Here is an 18,852-nt window from a genome sequence, read left to right as displayed (position 1 = left end):
CAGGGTGGCTCTGTCTACCTGCAATGGACTTCAGTACGTGGGCATCTCACTGGGTCTTCCTGCCCTCTCAGCTTGCTTTTACCCGTTCGCCCTTTCCTTTTTGTCTTTTGTAGATATTTATTTTGGTGACTCTTCTGTGCCACTCCCATGCTAGGGACTGGATATGCAGTGATGCACAAGGGGGGCAAGTCCCTGTCCTTTTTAACACTTAGTGTTTGCAGGAAGTTCAGAGATTAAACAAGTGATGACACATTAATATTTAATTACCATTTGGAAGGTGCTGTAAAGGGGACGGACAGGGACTTATGGAGTGACCAAACCTAGCCCACGAAGGTTTCCCAGAGGTGTATTCCAGAGGATATATTAGCTAGACCTGAGGCTAAGTAGCAGTTAGCCAGGCAAGGGGGGCCAGTGACAAAGAGAGGACATGCATTGACTTAGAGGTGGGCTCTAAAATAACTATCTGTCGGCACCTTTTGGACCCAAACATGGTAGCACCTCATGTAAAGAACTAGTTTTGGCCATGTGATGACAAAGAATCTTGAAACTCTTCTTCTCACCCTTTTATAAAAAATCCTGTGTCTGTCAAGATTAGTGATTTGTATGACACAGTTGTACTGCTTAATGGAAAGTCATAATTTATAAGCCTAAAATACCTCTATTTGCCCCTTCAGAATCAGATGGTTTTATATTATTATTATGCATGAAGGACCCATCTGTTTTCTTTCAGACCATACTGGATTTGCCTAACCAAAAATTTGTACAAGTTGTACGTGGTTCTGGAATAATAACTTGAGGTATTGCCATTGCATGAATAGCCCTATCCCAGATTAGTCTTCTAATCTGTCTGGTTAATTTCAAAAATTAATTATATCAGGTATAGTTCATACGCTCTAGGTGTACACTTTGATAGTTGCTGTAGCCCACGTGCTGTTTGGCAGAGCGCTGGGGCCACAGTGGGATTCCACACATACATGCGGATTAGATTGAGGGCATTATAAAGGGATTGTTCGGATACACTCTTATTTTAAAGGCGCAGTAATGAAGCTCACTAGCTATTTCTTGCTGTTTGCTATATTTTTAAATTCTCTCCTTGTGCGGTTTCTTTTGTTCTAGTGGTATGTTTGAAGATAATAACTTTGTGTACATGATAGAGCCGCTGGAGCTGATTCATGAAGAGGTGAGCCTATGACATCCCTTTCCCGATGGTGTTTTACTCTTCCAGCATGTTTGCCTTTGAGCAGGAAAGAGAAAATAAATACAGATTTCAAAGTGCATTGGTCCAACTTACCTTATTTCAAACTTATTAATAGAATGGTACCGTGAGTTTTGCGGTTTAAGTGGCACATGCCAGGCAAAAAACAAAAAACGCAGAAACCAAAATAATAACTCTCTAAGCCTTAGAGTTTTTTAAATGTATAAGAGGAGATAATTTTTAATGCATCCCTATTAGGGCAATTTTTCAGATTTGATGAAATTAATAAATGTTTGTGACAATGTCTCTTAAACTGTCAAAAAGATTTATAAATATAACCTTATCATAATGTTTAAAGCATTGGTTTTGCAGGTTTGCATTATTTTCCTGTGATCATATTGTTCAGGGGCTGATTGTCAGATGCTAATTGTCTGCTTTTTTTTGCCTGCCTTCCTGCTGCCTGCTTTTGTTCATGTAATGATTTGTCCCCATCCTCACCATGGGTAGAAGGAAAGAAGCAGTGCTTGAAACCGTTTTAAAATTGTATTGCTAATCCAGTTCTGACTTTCATTACTCTAGGTGTCTTTTCACCTGTTACTGGAATTAAGTGCTTATTGTAATCAAATTTAGATTTTCTTGATCTTTATTATTAATTTTAGTATGCTTTGCAATAAGTCAAGTAATATTGGTAGGATATTTCTAATGAGAATTCATGTTATCTCTCAAATAATAAATGAATAGCAAAGCTCTTATTATGTCTTTTATGTAATCTATTAAGAAGGTTCTTTTTTATAACTAGTTTTCTGATTATAAAACCCATAGTACATTATAGGAAATTTAGAAAAGCAAAATAAACAAAAGCAAAATACTTAACTAAAAATTATCTGTTATCCTATCCTCCAAAGATAACTTCTCTTTACCTTTAAGTGTATGTATGTATGTTCTTCCAGTTTTCAGAGATATATTACAATATTTTTAAAATAAATTGTGTCATTATCTTATGATATCATTTTAAGACAATAATGTATCTCTCTGAGCCTCAATATCTTTAATTGTAAAATAAAGGTAAAAATGAACCATATGGGGTTTTTGTGAGGAATAACTTGGATAAAATACACATTAACAGTGCCTGGCACATACTGCGCACTCAGTGATGGAGGCTAATAGTATAATGGTAATGGTAACAAGACATTCCTAAAAGTATAATTTCTAGGGCAAAGGATATGAATATTTTCAAGGTTGTTGATAGGTGTTGCTAAACTTCTCTCTCAAACTAGGCTACCAATTTCCTCCCACCAGCAACACAAGAGTGCTTTTTGCCTTGCAACTGTAATGAACTGTGGATATCATAATTTTTAAACCTTTGCCAATCTGATGGCAAAATTGGTGTTTCATTTTTAAAAATTTGCATTTTGAAGGACCATTAAAAGTGTTTAGCATTTTTTCAATTGTTTATTGACCTATTGTGTTTCTTTCTTTGTGAATTTCCAATTCATGGCTTTGAAGAAAGCTAAGGTTTAAGAGTAGCTAATAAAACTATGCTTTTGTCTAAACTGAGACCATTGGATGATGCTCTCTTATTTAAACTTAAAATTTCTGTAAGACATATTTTCACTTTTGATAGCTAAAAGATTAACACATAAATATGTCCATTTTAGGATGGACATTAGAGAAAGCTCTAATACTATTTCATAGAGGCTTGTTCACATCTTGCTTTCTGATTTCCTACAATTGTTTTTGTTTCAGAAAAACACAGGTCGACCACATATAATCCAGAAAACCTTGGCGGGACAATATTCTAAGCAAGTGAAGAATCTCAGTATGTTTTAATTAAAATGGCTATTGTATTTTATGTAGTGGGAGCTGTAACTTGTGGAACTTGGTTGACATGCAAGCTGTTGGGAAGTGGAATTGGTCTGAGATTGGGGTGAGCAGTGTGGGTGGGCATTGCAGTGAACTGTGGCTGTCACATAACGAGGCATGGAGAATCATTTCTGATGGAAAGACCAAAACTTGAAGCCCAATAGTAAAGCTGCCTTGGGAACCAGAGACGGTGGCCAGATTTAGTAGAGTGATTTATAGTGAGGTTCTCCTTAAATTGTCCTGGCAGTTTGCTGCTCCTTAGCCAACTTGGATGGCCTCCTTCCTCTGCTCTGCTGGGCATCGTAAGCAGGCTAATATTGGCAAAAGCTTCTTAGGGATTGTTGGGGTATATGATGTTGTTTCTGTATATTAATGTCAAAAGTCTTGAATAATTTATGCAAAAGCTTGTGCCATACATTATTTTTCATTCTAAAATGAATTAAACATAGTGGAATTCTCTCATATTTTCAGATATTGTCAGGTGGTTGCAGGTCAAATATGTATCCTCTAATAAATCTTGAATAGCTCTTTATGTTTTCATCATGTTCGGAAGAAAAGTACATGTTTGAACTATCTTTATGACCATGAGAGTGTGAAGTGTTTAAATAGTGTACTTTTTGTTTTTGTCTTCATTTATCTTGATGTTAAGATGACACATATCATTAATGCCACTATTCCTTCACAGAATATTTTAAAAACATACTCCCACTGAAATACAGTCAAGCGTAAATTTTGGTGTTCATTGTCTTTTACACAGCTATGGAAGGCAGTGAGCAGTGGCCATTGCTGTCTGAATTACAGTGGTTGAAAAGAAGGAAGAGAGCAGTGAATGTGAGTGTCCCCTTGCGCTTTAGGTGGGGCTGTTTTACTCAGTTGAGTTGGGTGCCTGTCATCACACTGTATCTGAGTATACCCAAAACAGTTTACATTTGGGGGACTTTTGCTTAAAAATAGAAAAACCCCATGATTTGACCTCCAACCTCATCAATACACTGCTTTTTATTCATCTCTCTCTGTTAGTGATTTAAACTAAAGAACTCTGATGTCATATAAAGAGTGTATTGTCTTAGCTCTATTTTCAAAATGTTTTCTTGTGAAAATTGCAGTGCATTTTTTTTCTATTTGAAGTACAGCAGGCCTTTTTTCCCTGTATGGCTTATATAATATCATATAAAATGTTTCTGTTAACAAAAACAAAAAAAAAAAGTAGGGAGAGGAGTTAGGTTTTGAATTGTTGGCTAATCATGCTTATTTTTATTTCTTTCAATTTAACAACTTTGTTACACAAAACTTTGAAGCTAGATGTAGTTTTCAGAAGGGAATGAATTTATTTTACCATAATGATATGACAGTTACTAAATCAAAATCTTGTAATTATATAATCAACTACTGTGATATACCTCCCACGTATTGATAAATGTATAGGGGCTTTGTAACTGAAAGTATGTTTCTAGTCTTTTTCATAATAGATTAAGAAGCTGTAATGATGGGGACTGTTTAATAATTACATGGTGAATGCTGTGTAACTCAGAATTAATTCCACAGCTTATGGATGACATAGTAATTTACTAGATAACTTAATGAGTAATTATGGTAGAAACTACACATTTTAGATAATGTTTTGCTGAATGTATTTTTTTTTGTGTGTGGAAAAATTAGGCTACCAACCATAAAAAATTTAGGTCCAGGTTAAATCATCCTCTCTATTATGAGCTTCATATTATGGTGATTGTGGATACATTTTTGGTGGGGGGATACTTTCAGATCTCTTTTTGCTTACTCTGGAAGATGTGCTTGGTAATAATAAGTTTTATATAGGCTGCTGTTCTTTCACTACAGTACACCTCTATCAAATATAAACTTTTCAATGACTATGTATGTGAAGAAGAGCCACCATTATTAGTTTTCCAACTGTTAAAAATAAGTAAAAGTCCAAATGAGGGCTAAAATACTCTTAAAGGATTATCTAGTAGTAATTAAAATTTAGAAGACTTTAGGATGTAATAATTGGTAATGCTGGTTCATTTGAATTGTGTGGTTAAGAATTGGTACATTATTTTTAGAATTTCACTTCAGTGAGTCAATGTTTCTATTTGATTACACCTGTTTCAGATATACCGGAATTAATTATAGTTTATGCTGTTCTTATTTAAATGAGTTTTATGTAGATTTTAATTGAAATTTTTTGTAAATATGAATATTTTTATCACATTTTAATGTGAAAGAAATTGGAATTTATTTAACAGAATTACTCTGTAAATATTTCTCTAGAATATTTTTACATACAAAAACAGCATGGCCTGTTCTCTATCTTGATGAGTACTTTAATAATAATTAAATACAGTTTTTTTGGAATACTTGAATGTTTATGCACATTTTGTGATCACTTTTTTTGATTTCCCTACCAAGTTTCTTCTAAGGTGTTTATAAAGTAGGCAGCAAAGAGTTCTGAAATTCAAAGTTGATCTACAGATTAACAGTGAGCATTAGAGATCTTGTATGTCAATCATCATTCTGACCACATATTTTTATTTTTCATAGCCATCTCGTGGTGTATTTGAAGAAATGAAGTATTTGGAACTTATGATTGTTAATGATCACAAGACGGTAAGAATATAGAGTCAATGGGTTTTAGATCCAATACCTTACTTAAGAAAGAATGCATTTCACTTTATATTTAATCATTATTTGTTATTTATTAAAGCCAATATATTTAGAGATAATAGGTCAGTTGATTTATTTCTTGGTATTTGGAGACACTGGGTTTTACAGACTTTTCACAATTCTAAACTTTCCCTATGTTTAATAATAATTATAATTAATGGATTTAGCTGTTTGTCATCTTTCACTTGTCTTCATTTAAAATTCTTATTCTCTACCTTTCTTCATCTCTGTATTTGGTCACTGCTTTCTAATTTTATTATATGCCTTTGTTCTGCTAATATGTTATTTTTTTCTGACTGATTATTATGATTTATGGTAGATATAGAAAATAAATATATAACAATTTATTTAAAGAGGTTATCTGATTATTTATCTTCTTTAAATATTAGAAAGATGAATACTCTCGTGTTACTTCTATGAAAGTAAAATGTGATTGAATATGTCATTTCAGTAACACTTAAAAAGAAATATGAAGAGCAATCATTGCTCCCCATTGGCGTTTCTTGAAGACAAACTAGAAACTCTGTTAACTATACTCTACTTAACCATTTTGTTTGTAAAATGTCTTGGGTGAAGCCTACAAGAGTCTTGGTCAGTGGGTTATATGCTAGTACACCCAATATTAGTGGTGTGCTGGTATACTCTAACATCTAGCTCTCTTGGTTTATAATTTTTGCTGGCATCCGTGGTGTAAATACTCCCACCATAGCTGATTTCGAGCTATCAAAGTGAGATCACTGAATGAGCAGGGAGAGAATGTGGCTAGTTGGCTCTTGTGAGCTGGTGGGAGCTGGCACCAGCAACCTCTGCCACACTCCTGGACTGTTTAGGCCAGTTGTCATTTTTATTGTAGTTATGTAATTGAATTTTAAAAACTGCATATAACAAGACAAAGAGTAATTGTTTTTAATGAAAACAAAGTTACATTTCTGGAAAAACTATAAAGATGAGACACTCTTAAAACATACTTAAAAGTCAGATATGGCTGACAAACTTGTAAAAGATGGGTAAAAAATTGAGATTGCCTTGCAAGTATCTTTGAAGTCCTTGTTTTACTTTAATGAAACCAAAATTAGTAGACTATATGATAAGGTTGTGTTTCATGCTAAAATGACTGTGTGAAATTCTAATCAGCAGAAATGCTACTCTGAGAAGGCTCTGGAACCATACATTGTAAAAAATGGTGACTTAATTTATATTTAAACTGTTGAGTTTCTACCTTAATGGATGTTTTTGAGTAACTATCAGTTCAATTATGTTGAATATAAAGTTTTTCAATAGAACACTTCTTACTTTGTATGAAGATTTATTTTCTGTGCCAGTACCCTTTAAATACATTGTTTGAGATACATTAGTAAGAAGCAGAATTTATCAGAATTACATATAATTTAGGAGAGGTCCTTTCTGGTGAGAAGAAAAACCAAATGTGTAGGCAGTCATTTTAGACAATGAAGGCTAAAATATGACTTTCTGGAGGACATTAATTTGCTTAAAACCCCAATATAATTTTTCATCTGAATTATTTTTGTTGATTGGAAAATTGAAATGTTTTCAAGCTACTTCTCAATCCTGAGCATTGTGGCATGTTGCAAAATTATGGCTTTTGAAGCCTAACCTTTTCTCAACATCCATTATATAAATACTTTTATAGTAATGGAAATAATAATTAAGATATATAGACAATATCTGTAAATGTACAAAGTGCATTCCCAAATGGCTGGTAATTGATAGAATCAGTTCCCAAACCATTACTTGCAATTCTAAATCTCTTGTTCCACCATACTGTATCAGGAAGGAGCATGAAGCTTTCAGAGAGCAGATCTCAGTAACTGTGCAAAATGGGAAACTTGATAATTTTTTAAACATCATATTTTTGAATTTATTTTTCAAGCTTTTAAAATAATCTTATGAATAATAAAATAGCACCCTTCTTAATGTATTATTTATATATGGAAAATTTCTTTACATTATACCATATATTTTATAATAAAGTTACCTTATTCAGGCTATCAAATCTTTTATTGGGAAATCTTGATAATTTTCTTCTTATTATTATTAAAATGGATGAGAAGTAGGCATGATATGTTCATCTGTTTCTGAAACCAGAAGAAAAGAATTGTAATTTGTACTGATAAATTTGGAGGGAATACATGTTAAGAAAGAAAAAAAAAATTGAAAGCTTTTATTGTTGGGTAGAAATCATGTCTAAAATAGAAAGAAATTATCTAAGAAGATTTCTACTATTTAAAGAAATATTATTTATGGGCTAATAGAATTAAATATGCGAGGGCTGTCCGGAAAGTATCCAGCCATTGTTAATACAATGAGAACGGTTACATGGCTGGATACTTTCTGGACAGCCCTCGTATTTCTTTTGCTTGAAGACCAGGTTACATTCTAGTGTATAATATTCCCAAATACGTATGTCATTCTATAAGAATTTTTCTTCTTTTGAGAATTGAGAAAATTCCTTTTTTGAGGTATGCTTTGTATGATGTGAAGATAAGTTTTTGAATTTGATTGCCATAAAAAAATAGTAAACCAGAACTTGGATCAAAGTACTTAAATTCATGTGTTGAAAGTCAAACTGAACTAGAATAATTAATACATTTATTTTTTAATATTTGGAGACTTTCTGCTGGCTTTGGAGTAATTGTCCCACCGAGAGTAATCATTTTATAATCTTTATACTATTAAATATATGATTCAGCATAGTTATTTTGATAACTGTCACCTTGGGGCTGATAATCATATTCTAATCTTAATTTTTTTTCAATAGGCAAATTTCTTAAGGGTTGCATTTGTTCAGGAAGGGAAAGCAAATTTTCCAGTTTAAATGTAAATTCTTTTTAGTGATCAGAAAATGTAAAGTAAGTTTTATCATAAATGGAGATGGCATATTTTTCTTTATATACAAAATTAGTTCTCATTCATGCAGTAAATGGAAACATTTTGCCTACATTTGCATTCAAGCTTACCCCTTTAATTCAGGGTAGCCTATTACTGGCTGCCTGAACAAATGCGGATATGTTATTTTGAATAGGCATCACATTATCAGTGGCTTTCAATTAGAAAGGAAAAATCCCTCAATTTGGTGGAAAGCTTTTAGTACCTGGCTGGCAGAACCTAATTTGCAAGCCAATTATATCCTTAATAAGATGTTCTGTAAACATTTCTTTGAGCCACATAAGCCAAAAACAAACGTTAAAAACCTTATTCTAATAGAAAATTGGTTGAGATATTTTAAGGTACATGAAAAACAAATGTTTTGCTTACATTGTTGCTACATTAAGTATGAGTCAATAAGGGTACATATGGGATTATAATTTGAAGTTTTTCAACTTAAACCTCATTTGGTTTTCCTTACTTAAAAACCACCGCTTTAAAAATTTTTAATGGACACACAATAAGTGTACATATTCATGGGGTACATAAAGATGTTGCAATACATATAATGTACAGTGATCATCAGACCAGGGTAATATCCATCCTCTCAAACAATTATCATGTCTTTATATTGTGAACATTCAATATCCTTCTATTTGAAACCATACATTATTGTTAACTACAGTCATCCTACAGTGCTATAGAACACTAGAACTGATTCCTCCTGTCTAGCTGTAATTTTGTATCCTTTAACAAATCACTCCTTCTCCCTACCTTCTCCCTACTCTTCCTAGTCTCCAATATCCCCTGTTATACTTTTTACTTCTGCGAAGTCAACTTTCTTTTTTAGCTTCTACTTTTGAGTGAGAACATGTGGCGTTTATCTTCCTGTTCATGGCTTATTTCACTTAATATAATGTCCTCAATTTCCATCTATGTTGCCACGAAAAACAGGATTTCATTCTTTTTTATGGTCAAATAATATACCATTGTGTATGTATGTATACCACATTTTCTTTATCTCTTCATCTGTTATTGTACACCTAGGTAGATTTCATATCTTGGCTATTGTGAATAGTGCTGCAGTAAACATGGGGGTGCAGGTGTCTCTTCAATATATTGATTTCTTTTCCTTTGGATAAATGCCCAGTAATAGGATTGCTGGATCATATGGTAATTCTATCTGTGGCTTTTTGAGGAAACTTACTGCTCTTCCATAGTGTGTGTACTAGTTTACATTCCCACCAACAGCATAGAAGAATTCTTTTTTCTCTGTATCCTCTCAGGCACTTGTTATTTTTTTGTGTTTTTGTTAATAGCCATCCTAACTGGGGTGAGATGACACCTAATTAATACAAACCGCTACATTTTTATATACACGTAACAAATTATGAGTTCCCATCAATAATCATGATTTGTTAGGAATATACGTATACTAATAAGAATTGTTAACTGAACAAATTTATCTCCTCTCTCAATCCAGAGTAAGCTTTGAATTCCAGCTGTGTAATCTTGGATAAGTTATTTGGAGATAATAAAACCCACATTATAGAGTTATGAGGAGCAAATATTTGTTATAGGAGAGACATTTATCTTAGTTCCTAGTATATCCTAGGTGCTCAATGAAATGGCACTTCAAGTTAACAAATCTAGTGGTCACTGTTCTGTCCTTGTCTTACTCTTTTAACAACGTTGGACACAGTTGATTACTCTCTTTTTAAAATATTTTCTTTATCTGTCAGCTTCTGTGACATAATAGCTCTTTAACCTCACAGGCCATTTCATGTAAGTTTTTTACATCTGACCTCTAGAATTATGGGAGTGCCCTGTGGCTTGGGTCAGGGCTCTCTTTGCTTTCTATACTCTCTCCCTAAGTGACAGCTTCCAGTCTCAAGTCTTTAAATAGTATCTTGACAGTAAATTCATTACTCCCTGCTTTGTAGCTCTAGCCTTCTGAGTTCCATACTCATATATCCAGCTGTCTACTTGACATCTCTACTCCGTAGGCATCTCACATTTGACATTTCTAAATCAGAACTCTTAGTTCTAAGCTTCTCTTCCCCTAGTATTTCTCATTATTTTAAATGGCATCACCATCCCACATCTATTCAAGGTCAAAACCAAGGAGTCATCTTTTATTCTTCTCTTTCCTCACCTTCCATTCCTCTACATCAGCAAGTCTTAGAGCTCTACCTCATTTTTCTTGAATCCACCCATTTCTCTCTACTGTTATCCAGTCTCTCTTACCTGGACTTTTGCAATAGTTTCCCTGTAAACATCTCTGCTTCCATTCTTGACCCTCTCTAATTCGCTCACCACACAGCAGGCAGAATCATCCTTCTACAAAGAAAGTCAGAGGCTCGAAAATTACAAATAAGAAATAAATGAAACACATCACATTTTGATAGATTTTAAAAAGGCTTTATTTTATTTTTTTATACTTGTATGTCATGTTTTCTGTGATCATTATGCTATAAAAAGAAGTCTCCAAAAAAGGACAAATTAATATTCAGAAGCAAAATAAAATTTATCTTAATAGGTGTGTAACACCACTGTATTAGAGTAGGTATCAGCTAATATTTTCCTGTCTTTTTAAGTCTACAATTCAGTGGTTTTTAGTACCTTCACAATGTTGTACAACTATTATTACCTCTATCTAATTCCGTAACATTTTCATCACCCCAAAGGAACTTAATGTTAAGGCTTTTGCTTATACTCTTAAAGATATCTTCGAAAGTTTTGAGCTTGTGGAATTTTGCTAGGCAACTTAAAATGCTGAGCTATTTGTAGAAACTTCTTTATGCTAAGGTTATAAAACCTGTTAAAATGTGTGAAAAATTTTAGATTAATACAATGGTTTATGACCCAGTTATATGCACATATTAGTTTACTTTAAAAGGACGCATAAAGATGGTTTAGGTCAGATTATGATGCACAGTGGTTGTAATAACATGAACAGTAACAGTAATGTTATACCAATAGTTATGAATTAATGAATGCTACTAATAGAGCACAATATTATCAATTTATTGCACTGTTATCATGGGTCATCAGTGTTCTCAGTGTTATAAAAAATAAACATCAGATATGTAAGCATTGAGACATACATTCTTTGTTTAAAAAACATAGTCATGGGAGACAGAGAGAATGAAATGAAGGGGGTCTGACAAATTTATAGGGGGAAAGTGGACAAAGGAGAAAAAAAGAATATCATGATTTTCCAATGTGGACTATTTTTAATCTTCATGAAATTATTTCAGTAATTATAATTGAAGACAAATTTCAAAGACTTGTGGTGCAAGTCAGTAGTTTCTTTTTGCTCAGAGTTGTAAAGATAACGATAGCCTCGTGGACCAGTAGAAGGCAGGATCTTCCTGAGGTAGACTTCAGGTTTCAGGTGTCCTCTTAAAGACATATTGAGCAAAGTATACTACTCCTTGCTAAAAACATAGCCCTCCACATGTTATTATAGAAGTATTGTATTAATTTACTTTACTTTATATTCTTAAATAATCATAAACAATCATAAACTACCAGCACATTTCATATTTACGTTTTGTATCCTCTTTGCTCTGACTTTAAGCAGTCGAAAGCAAAAGGCTTCGTGTGGAGGAGGCATTCCTCCCAAGGGACGTACTAAATGCATGACAAATGCTTTCCATATTATGGATAGTATCTAAAGTGCTTGCCTAAGAAATTTTCTTGATGGCCTTGAGTTTAACATGAGGAAAGTGTCTAGTTGGGACTACATTTTTTTGGCCTAAGCCTTTGGTATAAGCTGCAAAATGTCATTTCAGTGAAAACAAAAGACATTAAGACTAAATTAAAAACTTACTTCTCAAGTGTACAGCTTCTCACATAGATTTCTAAAGGCCCTTTCCATTAGCCAGAACGCTGTGGGTGTTTTAGATAGTCTGAATTTTGCTGCCTAACAAAGAAGTAAGATAAGAACACCACCATTTCCAATATGGCACAAACTAAATTCTACTAAATTCTGTATTTTTAATCTTCATATCTACTATTGCTGTGAGACTTCTGCTTTTACAGAATTTTGAAATTTACCATTAAATTATGATTTGGCGGTGACTGGTATATCTTTTTATCCTCCCAGTATAAGAAGCATCGCTCTTCTCATGCACATACCAACAACTTTGCAAAGTCTGTGGTCAACCTTGTGGATTCTGTAAGTATCCTGGTTTTCTTGAACCTATTTTTACCAAGATGGAATGGTTTATATCTCTATCTCTATTTGCTTACTTGTTACTCTAATTATATCTTGAGCAAAAGTACAAATGTGATCCTTAAGCTCATCTGGCTAAGAAATTATAGGGTATTCTGCTTTACAGAGAGTAGTGCTCTCAGAGTTTTAGAGGACTGTTGACTTACCCTCAGAATCCCAAAGATGCATCATTGTTGCTTCTAAGTGATGTCTAGACCTTACCATCACCAGGGTCTAGGGAGGACAAAAACAATGGAGAACATTAACTACCAAAAAGAGTAGACATTATGCTTGGCAAATGGGACTTTGTTAACAACTGGTTGATCTTTTTAAAAATGTTTGATGTTAGCAGAGAAAAACCAATAGATTGAGGCAGAGTATGTTTGGAGAATATAAGTAATACAAAAAAATTGTTTAAAAGGAAACAAATTTATATCCTTAGTTTTCCCATTAGTGGAATGTTTCAGACTTATTTCTAGATGAAAAAATTAAGTAGTATATAAGTCAGTCCCAAATTAAAACTAATTTGAAACAATGTAATATATATCTCTTTACAAAGACTTCTAAATCTACAAATCTTTCATATCAATATGTTCCCCCCTGTATTTTGTAAGTTACAGGGAATGATGGTAAGGATTTTCATCCTTTTTCATGCCTTAGGTAGGAACTCCATAGATATGAATATTATGGATTATGTAGCAATAAATAATACAATTTGACTAGTCATAAATTAAATATAGTATACTACTTTATATATTCTAGTGTAAGTGATGTTTTCTTCAGCTAAATACAGTTTTCTGTGGTATTCATTATATATTTTATCTTAACTGGGAAAAAAAACTTGCTATAAATTGCCAGATATCAAGGGATGCCTTCTTTTCTGCCTTTTAAACAGTCCAAAAACCAGTGATCATGTAAATATTCATAATGTATGTTATGTGCCTGGTAGGCCCAGCTTAGCAAAAGGATAATATAAGTAGATATCCATAGATTTTATTGTATAGAAGTAGGATCAAACCTCTGAGAGCCAGTTTTCATAGATGGTTTACTAGTTTTCTTTAATATCAGCTCTTATCAATTTTCTCAGAGGAAAATTATAAGTGAATATGGAAAGGAGAATCTTCAACACATCTTTCCCCTGCAAAAGCTGTTTTCTTCGTAGCATCTCTGTATTAGTCATTTCAGTAGGTTTAAATAGAATTACATCTTGCAAAGTGTAAATTTTATTTTGGGTTACCATATAAGGTTCTGAAGCTGACCACTGATTTTAAAAGACATTACACTTAACTTCCTTTTGTTGTGAAATCATTAGAGCTTCAATTTGATTTCGGCATAATGATATCCTCCTTCTTCAATGTGTTCCAAGATTATCCATTGTTTTCTTAAATAGTTTGAAAATTGGACAAAATGACAGCATTCATTAAAGTTGCTTAATTATGTGAATTATTTAGCTACTGGGCAAAAAGTAGAGAAAGACCACAGAAAGGTAGTAATTTAAATATTGTGAATGATGCCACCCTGTGGCAACGGTGAGATGGCCAAAATCTTTTTTGGCCTGGGATCCATAATTCTCTCTGTCTTTCAGTGTTATTTTACTTTCCGTAGAACTTGAAATCTGAAGGCAAGCAAGCCAGATTGGCACTTGTCTGGGATTTAGTGACCTGTTCCAGTACTGCAGGAATAAGTGGTTACTTACTCAGAGCCAGCATAGCAGGTCCAACCTGTTACCCTCTGTGAGGTCTGGAAGGGTGATTTTACTGAACCCTGTTTTCAATTTATGTCCTGACTTTAGAATCTTAACATTCCTGCTATCTAGTCCCTTAGTGAGATGCCAGGTCACTAAATTTGTTGATCTGGGATTGAAATAACCTTATAGGAGAGTTGGTGACATGAGACAGGATTGTGATTATTCTTTCTTTCTTTCTTTTCTGCTCTTGGAAAAGAAAAAGGAAGAGAAGATTCTCTATGATGAGCTAATTGTGACCCATGTTCTCCTCTCACCTTCCCCTTCCTGTCCTTCCACTGACTCTGACTCACTGATCGTGCATGTTTGACCCAGTGTTTTCCTCCTGCACCTGTCCTGTTGTATACCCTCAGATTTACAAGGAGCAGCTCAACACCAGGGTTGTCCTGGTGGCTGTCGAGACCTGGACTGAGAAGGATCATATTGACATCACTACCAATCCTGTGCAGATGCTCCATGAATTCTCCAAATACCGGCAGCGTATCAAGCAGCACGCTGATGCTGTGCACCTCATCTCGTATGTACCTGTCTAAGATTTTATTGTAGTCTTTGCTTTGACATTTATCTTTATCCCTTTATTGTGTCAAGCTAAGTTATATACCAGAAAATAGTGACTTGAACAAGATTGCTGTGGATTGCCCTGTCTGTTACATAAGAAGCATAGAGATAGGATGTCCAGTGCTAGGATGCTGGTGATTCTGTAGCTATCAGATCTACCTTTCGAACGTATAACTGCCATCCTCAAGGTCAACTCATGATCCAAGAAGGCTGCTGGTGCTCCAGCCTTCATGACAGGCAACAGGAATGACAGGCAGGGAGAAGGGCAAAAGGGCACTCCTTTTAGCCAAGTCAATTCCTGTAAAGCAGATTTCCCGATAGCTTGCACACGTCAATTTCACCAACATGTCATTTGGTAGATTGTAGTCACATGGCCATACCTAGCTGCAAGAGAAGCTAGGAAGTGAAGTTTTTTTTAGGTGAAACATTGAATAAAATTGAGTTTCTATCACTAAGAAAGAAGAGTTCCATACTTTCTTTTTAATATAATAAGCAGTTCTTTACCCCTCTCATGGCAAAACTCTTTTCAGACAGTCTTCCAAGGTTCTGTCCTGGAATCAAACCAACCAAAGTACCCCTTCCTTTCCTTCTACCTTTAACCTTTACTTTCTTTTCTTTCAGTCTTTAATCAGCAATTTATAATAATCAACAATATTTTGTATAACTACTGGATATTCTCTACTAGAAAAAAGTCAAGGATTGTGGTCTGTTTATCTATGCCAGTACATGATGCTTACTAGGTACTCAGTTAATGCTTGCTCAACTGAAATTATTTAACATAACATAAATTTAAAGGTAATTAGGACAACATAAATTTAAAGTTATTTAAAATACAGGTTTTGATTTCCTGAAGGAAGATGGTTCTGGAGTGTTCAGTGTAGGAGAGTAGACTTGTTTTGGGAGAGTTTATTTGATGGTCACTACATTGGTTTTCTAACAGCACTTCTTTTTCTGAAGGCGGGTGACATTCCACTATAAGAGAAGCAGTCTGAGTTACTTCGGAGGTGTCTGTTCTCGCACAAGAGGAGTTGGTGTGAATGAGGTAAGTTTTATCATTTTCTTAAAGTAGAGCTTTATCTTGGCATCTGTTCTCTTTCTTCCCCATGGACCAGTTTACATTTCTTCTCATGTGTGTTTAGAATGATGACATTGATTATGTAGCATGAGTGGCTTCTATTATTAATAAATAGAACCCAAAATGGTCCTTTGGATTCATAATGCTATCTTTGGTTATTATAATGATAGTTTTCCATATTTATCAGGCAAATGTAAGCTGAAGATTGGCCCAGAGATTTTTAGGCTCTGTAGATAAGATGTTAAGTTTTTATAAGCTTATTAATCCTTCCCTTATAACTTTTTTTTTTAGTTATAATGTTCTTCTGCCCATGTTAGATTTAAGTCATTTAAATAAAGGGCTTATGATATCAGTACTGTATCTTCTCTTTTTCTCCCTCTGTATATTTTTTCGTCTTTATGCCTTCTATCTACCTATCCGTAGAATGAATTCGAACAAATATTTCCTTGATCTCATAGTTTCAGTTTTAATACCTTCATTTTTATAAGGAAATTTTTAGGTGGCAACAGCACCCCAAAGCCTAATGAATTATATCTAAACCCTGGTCAATCCTGGAATATGTTATGCTAGTTTATCCCAATAACCGTCATTTAGTGGGGACCTCACTTGACATATTTGTAGTAAGTTGAATTTATTCTTGGCTTGGTGTGAGTTAAATTGGAGCACAGCCTTTTGTGACTTGTATTTTATGTTTCCATGTGAGAGCTTCAAGTTCTGAGAGACACCACATAGTAAGAGGGGCTTTCTGCTTCTTGGGCCCATTTGCAAGGAGGAAGTGATGAGGAGTATATTCCATATTTAGATGCCGTGAGGCTGTACTTAGGGAACTGAGGTGATATGTGGTAACAATTAAGAAATAATAACTAGCTTTGTGCACTCTCTCAAATGTTTCCCACACACTTTCAACTCTGAAAAACAGTATGGTCTTCCAATGGCAGTGGCACAAGTATTATCGCAGAGCCTGGCTCAAAACCTTGGAATCCAATGGGAACCTTCTAGCAGAAAGCCAAGTATGTACATTGACCTTCTTTCTCACTTTCATGTGCCATTCTGTCTGTATAATGCATGTCCAGTCAATAAATAAATATTTTTCATTCAAATCATTGTAGTTTAATTATAGTATATCTCCTTCCTCTAAAAAATTTTACAAAATGAGCAACTTGAGATAATTCTTAATCTCTTTGGGTTGTAGAAATTTCCCCTTTCAAAATCCATAAAATCAGACCCAGTTTCTCAGGGAGTGAGTCAGCTCTTTCTCACACTGCGTAATGTTGGGATTGGGGGTGGGAATAGTCACCCTCTGGGTTCTAACAGTTGAGGATAGACACAAGATGCTAGATGAGGTTCCATCATGAGGTTAGTAATATGACAGTTGCCTTGGGAAATAGCTTAGATCTAGAGTCAAAAAGGAGTCCATATTTAAGTTCTAATTAGACATACCCACCCAGTCCCATGAGAAGAGTTGGCGAAGGAGGCTCCCCTACAGGAAGTCCCTCCCCCAGGGCCTTTTAAGCTATGGGACAAGTGGTAGAGGATAGGATTGTCCTCTAGTGGGCAGACACGTCCTACAGGGAGTACAAACAGGGCCACAGATCCCGTGCAGTAAAAAAACATGACCAAAGGCTGTTACCTGTCACATTTTTCATTAATCAGATGAGAGGTAGATGGAAAAACAGGGCTGGTTTATCTAGTGGGCAAAATGTCTAGAGCTCACAGTAATTTTAGGGGTCCATGAAAAATTTTAATTGCTTTTAAAATCAGACTAAAATCAAATCTGGATTATATTCCCTTTATACCAACATGGTGGTAAAATATACATTTTCAGTGAATTTTTATAGTTGAGTGCCTAAGACCCAGAAACATCTGATCACTCAAGAGAGAGACCAATGTGTTCGCTCATATTATTCACTTAACTAGAAATTAAGTGGAAGTCCCCTTCCCTGTGTGAAAATGTGAGGCACTAGGAATAAAGGTCTCTCTTTGTACCCCAACCTTACTAAAGAAGAAAAAGACAAAGTTTACCTTAATATCATCCTACATTTTATACTTTTTTGTCACTAATGCATAATATTATGGAAAATTGAAATAAAATATATATCCACAGGGTTCTTGATTCCCTTGATGGATATATTAAGTCATCGAGTAACAAAGCCATCACAAGTGTCTGGTAGCATTTTACAAATCCCCACAAACTTTCATTTATTATCTTGCTCAAAGTATTTGCTTTCCCAAGGAAACACCCAGCACACACTAAAAGAGGTGTTTTAGAGTTTCACCCGCTGGCATAGAGTATGACTAGGTTTATGCACTTGTTTTGGACATCCTGGAATCTAGAAGAGACTGGGGATAGAGTCGGCTGGGAGATGTTATTGAGTTGGATGGTGTAGTAGGGTGAGAAATAGAATTCATGCCTAATGCCTGCAGTAGTTCCTTCCCTCCTAAAATTCTTTATTCCTCTGTGAAGTGTTTGTTTAGGTAGCTATTACATGGGTTCTAAAGTTTGTTTTAAAAATCCATTTGGAAGTCTTTCTTTAAAAATATCTTTATTGATGATAGAAAAGAGAATAGGAGAAAACTAATGAAGAGAAGAGCTCATCTCAATATCAGTCTGTCAGTCTCTGGTATGTAAGTTAAGTTTATGATTGCTA

The 18,852-nt window shown here is 34.4% G+C and overlaps 1 protein-coding gene across 1 annotated transcript in view; it reads left to right on the top strand.

Annotated features, from left to right (window-relative positions):
* The first annotated feature begins 1,120 nt into the window (after positions 1 to 1,120).
* The window catches only part of ADAM23 (ADAM metallopeptidase domain 23), a 61,823-nt gene continuing 44,091 nt past the window's right edge, over positions 1,121 to 18,852 (top strand). Inside the window, exons 1-8 of the mRNA XM_045560257.1 lie at positions 1,121 to 1,180; positions 2,942 to 3,014; positions 3,816 to 3,889; positions 5,600 to 5,665; positions 12,720 to 12,791; positions 14,925 to 15,088; positions 16,087 to 16,171; positions 17,124 to 17,214. Coding sequence (XP_045416213.1) covers positions 1,121 to 1,180; positions 2,942 to 3,014; positions 3,816 to 3,889; positions 5,600 to 5,665; positions 12,720 to 12,791; positions 14,925 to 15,088; positions 16,087 to 16,171; positions 17,124 to 17,214 — 685 coding nt within the window. The remainder of the gene's footprint in view (positions 1,181 to 2,941; positions 3,015 to 3,815; positions 3,890 to 5,599; positions 5,666 to 12,719; positions 12,792 to 14,924; positions 15,089 to 16,086; positions 16,172 to 17,123; positions 17,215 to 18,852) is intronic.

Source organism: Lemur catta, chromosome 8, assembly GCF_020740605.2.
Source record: "Lemur catta isolate mLemCat1 chromosome 8, mLemCat1.pri, whole genome shotgun sequence".
NCBI classification, from domain to species: Eukaryota; Metazoa; Chordata; class Mammalia; order Primates; family Lemuridae; genus Lemur; species Lemur catta.
The sequence above is the reverse complement of the archived record's forward strand: the minus strand, read 5'-3'. Positions and strand labels throughout refer to the sequence as shown.